A 12061-nucleotide genomic window follows, 5' to 3' on the forward strand; every position below is an offset into this window, starting at 1 on the left:
TATTAGTTTCACCTTTTAAGTTGAATTGCTGAAATAAATGGACTTTTGCACAATATTCTGATTATTTCAAGTTTCATCTGTATAAAAGGTGCACAGTTCCAATCCTGTCAGGTAAAACTGATGCAAAACTAACAGGACTGGACTGTACCGGAAATATACAGACTTAAGTGTGAACCAAGCTTTAAGGTGGCCACACACTATAACATTTTTAAAATATCTTTTCAGTTCAAGAATTGCAGTACATTTTTTCTGACTGTAACATTTCAAAAATCAGACCAATTTACCACACTTATGTTACATTTTTTCCCAATTATGAAAAAATTGATTGAAAACTCAGAAAAAATTTACTTAGGTCTGTACATTAAGAAATTGTCCATCTATCCTACACTGTTCAATTTTTATATAAAATGATCGGAAAAAAATCCAACACTCCCAATCTTCTTTTATCTTTAAAAATGGGAAATTCGATCAGAATTCTTGAACGAATGAAAAAAACAAAAGCTTTCGATTTTTCGGTACAAGCGATCGTATTTATCAAATTGATGTAAAATTGGATCTTTTAATTATATGGTGTTTGGCTACCTTAATGGTTACATGAGGTGCAGAGACTTGGAACTCATTTATAGGAAACTCACCACCGAAATCAGTGTAGGATATAAAGAACTTACCTCCAGCATTTACCAGAATTTGAGTATACTTGAAACATGAGCATTTGGTTGCTGCTTGTTGAGAACCTCCTCCTGTAGGATAACACCACAATATGTACGTCTATCTCCCTGTATATGATGATGTAATGCATGCTGGTACTCACCATGAAGCTCTGGACCCCGATGCAGTAGCAGCCCAGCCCTCAGCCAATGCTCCAGGGGGAGCGAGGCTGCCTTGATGTGCTCTGCCCCTGGGGTAGGGACTCCTGAAAAACCACTGTAGGGAAAGTGGGGGTGTCCAGTGTTCAGGGTGGGCAGATGGTAAAGCGGAGCTGGGTAGAGTCCATGCAGAGGTAAGAAACTTGTCTTGGGGTACATCTGTGCAATGTGGGCTGATTGGCCCAGCAACGAGTCTCTGCTTTGGTGTGGTAGTAGGCGAGGGCGTTCTTCCGCCAAGAGGGCATCAATTCTGAACTTTTGGGAATTGTCCATTCCTTTCTGCATGTTGGTGGGATTCTCCTTCGCTTGCTTCCAGGAAGGAAGACGCTGATGGTGGTCCTGATGTTGGCTTCTAGTAGGTGTCTGTAGCCTTAGGTTGTAGACTGTATAGACCCCTGCTAAGCTGTATCTCTAATGCATCTCCTGATACATTTCTTCAAGAAATAATTGCAGTGATAGGTATCTTCCAGAGCTTAATCTTCCTCCGAACTTACTTCAGGAAAAGTTCTTGGACAGCAGCAGAATACCTTGTATACCTCCTCAATGCTTTACTCCTTTCTAATCCTGCCTTGTCATCTCCTCTGCCTGCTGCTCGCTTTCTGTGTCAGACTTTCATCTACTTTCCAAGTCCTGGATCCAGCTCCCGCCTTCTGATTGGTGCTCACAGGGTTACATCATCCCCCCTCCGCTAACAGGCACTGTGACAGTTCACTAATGAGCTAATTAGCCACCCATTTCAAGCCCCGCCCTATACAAGGGCATTTCAATATTCATTCCCCTCCTGTGTTCAGTAGCTAATGGACCATGGAGGGGGAGTCCTGTCACTGGGGAGAATCTACAGGGAGCCAGCAACACAAAACAGCCCTTTCATGTAAACAGAGACTGTTGAACTTGTCACCTTTCCACAATCCATGAGAATGTTAGAAAGCTTAGGGTTGGGCAACCAATAGGTGGATAGATAGTGGGAGCTGCAGATTAACGTGTGCATCTCCCTGGCAGACTTTCTGGGCTCTGTAGTTCCACTGGAGCATCAAGTGTTAACTTTTTTTTGTCTTTTTTCTTTCCTAACCTATGTAATGCAATGCTTTACAGAATACATTGATTAACACATCATGCAGGAGTTTATTTATAAAGTGTGGCAAGTTGCATTATACACTATTTTATTCTTTTTTTTTCAATTCTGATTATTATTATTTAGTATTTATATAGCGCTGACATCTTCCTCAGCGCTGTAGAGTATATTGTCTTGTCACTAACTGTCCCTCAGAGGGGCTCACAATCTAATCCCCACCATAGTCATGTGTCTATGTATGTATTGTGTAGTGTATGTATCATAGTCTAGGGCCAGTTTAGGGGGAAGCCAATTAACTTATCTGTATGTTTATGGGATGTGGGAGGAAACCGGGGTGCCCAGAGGAAACCCACACAGACATGGGGAGAACATACAAACCCTGTGCAGATAGTGCCTTGGCTGGGATACGAACCAGGGATCCAACGCTGCAAGGTGAGAGTGCTAATCACTACACCACCGTGCTGACCAAAATACATTGATTAACACATCATGCAGAATTTATAAAGCGTGACAATTTGCATTAGTCACTATTTTATTATTTTCAAGCGACCATCTCTGTCCTCTGTGCCCCCCTGTACCTCCAGTGTCCCCCTCTGTGTCAGCTGTACCCCCTGTACCTGCCATTTTTTTTCTTTGATTTTTTTTCAAAATCGATTTTCTCAAAAACTACAAGTCCAATTTGAAAATGTTTTTTGACTTGTTCCCATGGAAGCACAGAATCCAGGCCGTTTGTATCGGCGGGTCGTTCATAAGTCGGGCGTTCGTAAGTCGGGGACTACCTGTATTTATTTATTGTATTTATAAAGCACCAACATATTACGCAGCGCTGAATAAAATTGCATCTTTTGATTGTACAGTGTGTGGTCACTAATCCAACTGAAAATTGTGTTTTGTTGGTGACATTTTTTTCCTCTGTTAATTATGGTTCACCACTATAAAATTGCTAAAAAAAAAAAAAAAAAAAAATATATAAATTTGTTGGGTTAACTGGTACGTTCTCCTCTTTATAAATGTGCCGATTCCCAATAACGGTGATAAATAATGAATTATTTCCTTCTTCCACAATTTTTCTACATTGTACTTTGAATAAAATTCTGGCAGTTGTTTATAATGTAACATTACCATTTCCTGTCTGATTTTAGTATAAAGTTATTAGGTTATATTAAAAACAATAAGCTGCCTTTACTTTCCTGTTACATTTTGCACAAATAAAGAATCTAAAAATAGTTAAAAAAAAAAAAATCAGGTAAGAAAATGAATAGTGAGAAATGGTGAAGATGCACAAAACTACATTGTACTGTACACTAATTGTCAACATGTTTATAAATGTGGTAAAGAAAAATTATAAATGTGGTATAAAAGATATTACTTTTTTTTTTCTTGCCGGGATAAGCCATTTCACCAGTTTGCATCTTTATCGATTGTAGTAGGAAGTAGTAGATAAAAAGATTTCCCCATTCCCCAAACTAGATTTGTTTTTTTTGTTTTTTTTTATAAATGTGGCATTGAGCACAATAATGCTGATAAAGGTTAATGAAGGTTTGGTAAACATGCACAAAAAGAAGATATTGTAACCCTTGCTGCAACTCTAATGCTGGGAATACACGGCTCGATTCGGAGTCATTTAGATGGCTCGGTAGATAACTTCCAACACATCCGATCTTCCGCCCGATCGTTTCGCCGCTCGATTCTGCATTGAGGACAATGGAAAAAGATAAAAAAAAAAAAAAACAAGCGGAAGATGAGAGAATCGCCTGCAGAATCGAGCGGGGGAATCGTTTGAGTGGAAGAATCGAGTGGCAAAATTGAGCCGTGTATGCACAGCATAAAAATAGGATCTAAACCACCAAACATTTCCCTCATTTTTTGTTTTTGTTTTTTATTGAAAAGGGTTTTTCTTTTTGTCTTTTTATAAATGAGGTGATATTCACATTACTATTAGTGAAATAAAGAGAAAACAGGATTCGCAAAAAGGATAATATTTGGATGTTAGCCAAATCACACCGTATTAAACAGGACTCAAAGTGGCACAAAAAAATTACCCATATTTATTTTATAAGGACTCATTCACACTATATGAGCTGCAGTGAGTAATGACGCACTACACACAGGGCTTGATTCACTAAGACAAATAGCATGCCTTATCAAAGTTAGCACGCCTTATCAGAGATAACATGACTTATCAGAGTAGCATAGCGAACTTATGCCTGCTAATTGGCAATGGCGAGAGCTCCACTCGTCCTGCCCTGAGCGCCTGCAGGTTCATATCGCTCGCTATGCTACTCTGATAAGGCATAGCGTTAGCTTTGATAAGGCGTGCTAACTTTGATAAGGCGTGCTATTTGTCTTAAGCCCCATACACACGCTCAGCAGCGGCCTTTTATGCAGCACAATTATCAAACAATTTTTGTTGTGTAACAAGTTTAAACAACCAAAAAAAGATGCTTGCTATTGTTCACACAACTGATAAAGACGTCAATCCAACTGTTGGGTTGACGTCTTATCAGTCTTGTCAGTTGTGTGAACAATAGCAGACAACTTTTTTTAGGTTGTTTCAACTTGTTCCACAACAAAATTTGTTTGATAATTGTGCTGCATAAAAGACCGCTGTTGAGCGTGTGTTTGAGGCTTTAGTGAATCAAGCCCACAGTGTGAGATAAACATGGTAACAAGAAAGTCCATAGACCTTCATTTTAACATTCACAGTGCAGCAGTGTGTGCTGAGCAGTGCATTCCAACTCATTGGGAGTGATTAAAACGCACTGCAGCGCATAGTAATGCATGCTAAGTGCGTTTCAGCGCATGGATCATGCACATAAGCCCCATGAATCAGCTGGTTTCCTTTCTTTCTGTGTCACTTCACAGTGGTTTGACAATGCGGTAAAACCCATAGAAATGCATTGAAACGCATAATGAAATGCACAAACACACACCGACAAATTCATGCGCTTTTACATGCATTTTAAACAAATTAACTGAATGAACCCTATATAAACAGGTAATTGATTTACTAAAATGTGGTGAACAATAAAAAAATTCCCCAGCATTCCACTCAGACACATGTTTTTGGAATTTGGCTTGCTGCAGGAGTTTGATTCTTTATTCCTTGTGCTCTACTTCCCTTTTCACCATTTCATTAAATTTATCAAAATCCTTGTTTTACTCTCCTGAAAGGACTACTGTAGGGGGGTAGTTGGGAAATGAGTTTAATCTCCCCGCAGCTTCTAATGGTCCCCCGCAGACATCCTGTGCCCGCGCAGCCACTCACCGATGCTCCAGTCCCCGCCTCCAGGATCACTTCTGGAATTTCCCACTTTAAAGTTGGAAAACCACTGTGCCTGCACGGCTGTGTCCTCACTCCCGCTGACATCACCAGGAGCGTACTGTGCAGGCCCAGACCATACTGGGCCTGCGCATTACACTCCTGGTGACGTCAGCGGGAGGAATGGTGCGGCTGTGCAGGAGCAGTGGTTTTCAGACTTTAACCACTTTCGCCTACTGGACGTACTAGCTACGTCCAGGAGGCCATGTGCACGTCCGCGCGCTCCTGCGGCCGATCGCGCGCGTGCACACGCGCTCCCGGCCGCAGATCGTTAGCCCAGGAAACAATGAATTGGGCTATGGTGCCTGATCACTGATTCCTCTCCCCCGCAGAAAAAGCGACAGCTTCTCTCGGAAACTTCGCTTTTTCTGGCTCTTGCATCCCCATGCGTCCCTTTAACCGTATATGTTACGCTTAGAGTGACGTCATGTAAACAAAGTCATGACTGCCATCGTGCTGCCAAAAAGTAAAACTACAACTAAATGTAAAAAAAAAAAAAAAAATTAACACATACTTACAGAAAAAAATTATTGTTTACATCCCACCCTTTCAAAAATTCCCAAATAAAATGTTTAATATAAAAAAAAAACATTACAATTAAAAAAAAACATGTAAATATTTACCTAAGGGTCTAAACTTTTTAAATATCAATGTAAAGATGAAATATTTCTATTTTTTTTTATTTTAAACTTGTAAATAGTGATGAATGCAAAACGGAAAAAATGCACCTTTATTTCCAAATAAAATATTGTCGCCATACATTATGATAGGGACATAATTTTAACAGTGTAATAACCGGGACATATGGGCAAATACAATACGTGAGGTTTAATTATGGAGGCATGTATTATTTTAAAACTATAATGGCTGAAAACTGAGAAATAATGAATTTTTTCAGTTTTTTTTCTTATTCTTCCTGTTAAAATGCATTTACAGTAAAGTGGCTCTTAGCAAAATGTACCACCCAAAGAAAGCCTAATTGGTGGCGGAAAAAACAAGATATAGATCAGTTCATTGTGATAAGTAGCAGGGCTGTGGAGTCAGTACAAAAATCCACCGCCTCCGACTCCTCAGTTTAGGATTCCTCCGACTCCTCGACTCCGACTCCTCTAATTTGCATATTACAAACTTGTTGATTGAAAGTATGTAACATGAAAATCGTCTCTTAACTGCCAACGCTTAGGAATTTTAAAAGACTGCTGAAGTGAGAAGGATATGGAGACTGCCATATTTATTCCCTTTAGTCATAGACTAAAACTAGTCCTTGGTAAGAGTACTTGTAAAAGGTACAGACAGGAACAAAGAACATCTATCAGGCCCTAGGCAATGTAACTGTGGGTACATGTAAGAGTGATGTGCAGGTACTCTGCAGGGCAATAAGGAGAGTCTTCCTTTATTACATATTCTTCATGCACAATCTGAACCAGGTTTATGGGTGATAGACAACACCTCTGTGTTCAATGTGCACAACATTCTCAGTGGATTCCCTGCAGCTCTGTGGAGAGTGCATATGTAGAGTATAGTATTACTGTGTAACAAAGTAAACCTGGGACAGATGAAATTAAAGTTTTATACATACCTGGGGCTTCTTCCAGTCCCCTTCAGGCTAATCAGTCCCTCGCTGTCCTCCTCCGCCACCTGGATCTTCTGCTATGAGTCCAGGTACTTGAGCCAGTCTGGCGTAGTGCGCATGCACACACTTAGCTGCCGGGAGCGTACTACACCTGCGCAGCACTGTTGCGCAGGTGCAGAACGCTCCTGGCTGTGGAAGCGGCATGCGGCTGGACTGCGCTGACTGGCTGAATTACCTGGACTCATAGCAGAAGATCCGGGTGGTGGAGGACAGCGAGGGACTGATTAGCCTGAAGGGGGCTGGAAGAAGCCCCAGGTATGTATAAAACTTTTCTTTTCATCCGTCTCAGGTACCATTTAATTCGTAATCACGAAACCAAATTTTAACAACATCAACACAGAATTATTTCCGACTCATTGACCATCTCTATTAGTGACACAGCTACACATCAGGCTTTATACTTACAGCATAGATGTTATTTCGTATAAATAAGAGATTCCTGTGTACACATCATATATACTGTACAGTCACATTCAGATATGTATATCTGACTTTAAAAATACGGGGACTGCTTTATTGAAGCAGCACAAGTAACTAATTTTGATTGGTTTATTTCATTTTTGTGGACTAAGCACAGCTATTACTGTATGTATAAATTATTTATGATGACTATTATCTGAGAAATAAAACATTTTGTCATATTTTCTATTTTAATTACAGTTTAAATTCATTAGGAGTCGGAGTCCGTGCATTTTTTGCCGACTCCGACTCCAGGCACCCAAAATTGCCCGACTCCGACTCCACAACTCCGACTCCGACTCCACAGCCCTGATAAGTAGTGCTAAAGTTATAGGCTAATGAATGGGAGTTGTGCTAAAGTTATAGGCTAATGAATGGGAGGTGAACATTGCTCGGATGCATAAATTGAAAACGACTGAAGGCTGAAGTGGTTAAAGTCGCAAATTCCAGAAGTGAATCTGGAGGCGGGGACCAGAGCATCAGTGAGTGGCTGCGTGGGCACAGGACGTCTGTGGGGGACCATTAGAAGCCCCTTTTAAGTTCAACTCATTTTCCCCCGACCCCCCTACAGTATTCCTTTTTTTGACTCCCACACATCTGTGCATCTAATTCAGTTAATTGCATTTTTCCCAAACATTCTTTTTTCCATATGAGCAAAAATCCTGAGATGTCCTGCAAGTGTAATGCGTTCTTGTATGCCCCAGGGAATGACTTTAGTCTCTTAAGTATGCCTCAAGGGTCACAATATTCCATTTTCTCCAGAGGAACTTTAAAGGACTTCCGAGGCCAAATTCTGCCCCCAAAACCTTCCGCCCCCAAAACGCAGTAGCGGCTATGCAGACTGCGCAGCCGTGGCCAGCTTCGCGGCCATCTTTCTGCAGGCTGCAGATCCCGACCCGGACCGTGGGGTCGCAGCCTTTCGGGGGGCTATTTCGCAGAGGGGACCAGGCGGAACGGCACGGAGGGCGCGGACGGCGTCCTCCATGCCATACAAACTCATGCAGGTAGTTAACTTTTTTTAGGTTTTGGGGGCAGAATTTGGCCTCGGAAGTCCTTTAAAGGAACCCTGTAGTGAGAGGTATATGGAGACTGCCATCTTTACTTCCTTTTAAGCAATGCCAGTTACCTTGCTATCCTGCCGATCCTCTGCTTATAATACTTTTACCTATAGACACTGAACATGCATGCAGCAGATCAGGTGTTTCTGACAAGATTAGCTGCATGCTTGTTTCTGGTGTGATTTAGACACTTCTGAAGCCAAATAGATCAGCAGTGCTGCCAGGCAACTGGTATTGCTTAAAAGGAAATAAATATGGTCAGCCTCCAAATACCTCTCACTACAGTTTTCAATTAACCTATTGTACACTCTCTGAGTGTTTTATTCAAAATTTTGGATTTATTAAGAAGAAAAACAAGAGTGAAGGTCAACCAAATTTTGAGAGGTTGGCGTCACGGTATGGCCAGAGGAGTAGCTATGGGTGGGCAAGGGGGGGACATATGTCCCCGGGTGCAGCACTGTAAGGGTGCTCAGCACGGCCATTGCACCTCCACATGCATAAAGCCCAATCTACACTATACGATTCTTTGTGCGATTCGATTACGATTCTATTTACGATCATATAAAATCCAACATGTCCGATCGGAATTCGATTCAATTTGATTTGCCATTGCAAAACAATGGCAAATCGAATTGAATTGAATCAAATCCTGATCGCACATGTTGGATTTAATCGGATCGTAAATAGAATTGTAATCGAATCGCACAAAGATTCGTATCGTGTAGATGGGGCTTAAGAGGTGGCTCACTGGCGGCCTGAAGTGCCCTTGCTTCTCTCCCTCCCTCTGCAGAAGAGTTCACATTAGCAGAATAAGGCTATCTAAAAGGGGCACATCTAAACAGGGTGAAGGGGAGCACATTTGGCTATTTAAAGGGGGTATATCTGGCTATCTGAATGGGGTAAGGGGGCACATATAGCTATCTAAATAACTTTTGTCTCCACTCATGACTATGACCACATTCTGATGTGTGGCCACGCCCATTTTGTCCAGAGGGGGGGGCACAAAAACTGTCTTGTCCCCAGGCGCTGAATACCCTAGATACACCTCAGGGTATGGCACACACTATCTGCTATTTACTTTCATGTTATGGCTAGAGAGTCTCCAGGGGGAATTAGAGTCTCCAGGGGGAATTAGGTGTAAATCCAAGTGGCAAAATGATGTTCCTGACTTAGTGATGTTTGACAATAGTGATTGGGAAGAGGTGTTGGAACTGGAAGAATAAAGTAAGGTAGAAAGGTAAAACTACCTATCTCTGCTAGGGGTCGCCGAATTCATGTGACATTTTTACACAGGACATACTATTCTTCACTCCAGAACTTCCACATAGAATGAATCCTTCTCATCCTTTTTCATGTTTTTTGGAGCTGTCTAGCTATCCTGGTGTTTTGGCAAACCGTATTTGAGATTATCAACAAAGTTTAGGTAGGTTTTCCAAGAGGTGCTTTGTTAGGCCTTTTAGATGGGACCCCTGCAAAGCATACATGAAAAAAGGCAGGGATTACCTCTACCGGTAGTAGAATATCGATAAAGTTTTCAATACTCTACTACTGTATTTAAATAGTAAAATATTCGTAATGTTTACAGATATTTTACTATGGCTAAACCTAACCCTACTCTTGTATAGAACCCTCCCCTAGTGATGCCTAATCCTGGTGCCTAACCCCAAGACCCTCCTGGTGGTTCCTAACCCTACCCCCCCCCCCCCTTCCCGGTGGTGCCTAACCTTAAGACCCCCCTCCCCCCGGCGGTGATTAACCCAAAACCCTCCCTGGTGGTGCCTAAACCTAACCCTCCTGGTGGCGCCTAACCCTAAATCCCCCCCCTAAACCATAGCTCCCCCTTTTGCAGAGTTGTAATATGCAGCAAAGCAGGTACATTTTGGCACCCAGAGGTGCTCGAATAGCGGCGATACAGTAAAATATGGCCGCACAGAGGCACCCAATAGAATCGCAGGGGGGCTTGCAGAAAAGCAAATTACGGCATGGCATAGGGGGCGCTCTGCTGTGCCGCATATCGTGGCCGTTGTAGAGGCACCCGATAACTGCTACTGCCATGCACCCAAATTTCCCTTCCTACCCGCAAAATGTGGCTTTTATTATAGGCGCCTATGGCGGGGGCGTTTTTTCCAAAAAGGGCTCATGCACGGGAGGCCACTTTTTCTTTTTCTCTCTGTTTTCCTATTCATTCTGGCTCCTTTTTTCTTTTTAGTAAACAAGATGTGGCCTTACCACTCATAGTTTTCTGATTATATTTCCTTATATTATACCATTCGGACATAAAGTTCTGATTATATTTTGTTCCTATTATTCCATTATGTCTACAACACTCTTGTGGTTAAACTAATGTTTTCAGTATGTACAGTATTTGGGGTAAGAATTATCAGTATCCAGTTGTATGTAGTTTTACATGTTTAAAGAGGCCCTGTAGTGACCTATAGTAGAATGCAGTAAATTATTCGGGATACCTACATTTACTGTAATTTTCCTGGTTTCAGCATCAGAAACCCTTCCTAAAGCTATATATATTGCTGTATATCAGCATGTAGCCTCCCCTCCCTGTGATGCTATGCGGAATTCCCCCGGAAATGTAGTTCTTTTCTTTTAGTGAATGAGAAAGGGAATTCCACACAGCCCAAGAGAAGTCCTGGAGGTGGACACTAATGGACGATTAGCTGCTTGCAGGGGTCGGTTTGGGACACGTGTGCGTAGGACATCAGAGATATTGGCAAGACATCAGACAGTGTTGCCTAGTTTATGCATTTGTTTTGTTGCTGTTTATTGTAGTGTTTTATATCCCACAATCTTCCTGTTATCATAACAGCGTTATTCCTTCATAGCTTAATCAGCATGGAACGGCCCTATCGATTCAAATTTAATAAGATTTCTTTCTATTCCTCCCCCGGCGAGAGGACACAGGTTATTGGAAAGTTGTTACCCTTCATAAATTATCTTGTAATTGTTTTATAGCTGCATACAGCTGGTGAGCTGGAGACCCGTGCCAGGGAAATCTCTGATTGGCGATGGGAGGAATGATCTGCCCTTTTATGGCATAAAGGATACATTGTACACCCTCCGCTCAGGTGACTTGTCATATCCTGATGTGACTTCATAGTTCCGCCTCTTCCTCCACACAGTGAGCCGCCAGCTCCTCTTATCTAGCTGCTGTCATTAAACGTTTCTTTATTGCCCTGGTAATGAAAGCAGCGCAGCCAGGCAGATTAAACACCTCTCCAAAACTAATTAGATCTCATTATGTTTTACCACCCGTTATAAGACCAATTCCTGTTTACAGTGGGGCAGCCTTGAAGAAGATCAGTTTAATGACAGCACTGATACGGTGCCTGTCAGGCAAGGATACACTGATAATCTCCCCTGCCATACATTATATAGCTGTGTCATTCACCCTAATGTCAGTACAGAGTGGCAGAATTCCTGCTATACATTTTACAGCAATGTCATTCATGCTGACAGTAGCATCAGGGGCGTAAGTAGAATGCAAAGCTGGATTTATATTCTTAGTGCCCCTAAGCCAACTTTCTTGTTGCCACCCTTCCAGTTCCATGTGCAGCAATGTCCTTCCATTCCATGTGCAGCCCCCTCATCCATATGAAACATGCATGCAAAGCATCCCCTATCTTTCATATACAGCTC

At 41.9% G+C, this 12061-nt stretch overlaps 1 protein-coding gene and 1 long non-coding RNA gene across 4 annotated transcripts in view; one reads left to right on the top strand and one right to left on the bottom strand.

Annotated features, from left to right (window-relative positions):
• Window positions 1-1434, bottom strand: part of LOC137525141 (motor neuron and pancreas homeobox protein 1-like) — a 60284-nt gene extending 58850 nt beyond the window's left edge. The window contains exon 1 of the mRNA XM_068246001.1: window positions 812-1434. Within this exon, the coding sequence (XP_068102102.1) occupies window positions 812-1151 (340 nt within the window). The 5' untranslated portion in view covers window positions 1152-1434. The remainder of the gene's footprint in view (window positions 1-811) is intronic.
• Window positions 1-12061, top strand: part of LOC137525142 (uncharacterized) — a 435287-nt gene that overhangs the window by 78356 nt on the left and 344870 nt on the right. The window lies entirely within an intron of this gene.

Source organism: Hyperolius riggenbachi, chromosome 7 (genome assembly GCF_040937935.1).
Source record: "Hyperolius riggenbachi isolate aHypRig1 chromosome 7, aHypRig1.pri, whole genome shotgun sequence".
NCBI lineage: Eukaryota > Metazoa > Chordata > Amphibia > Anura > Hyperoliidae > Hyperolius > Hyperolius riggenbachi.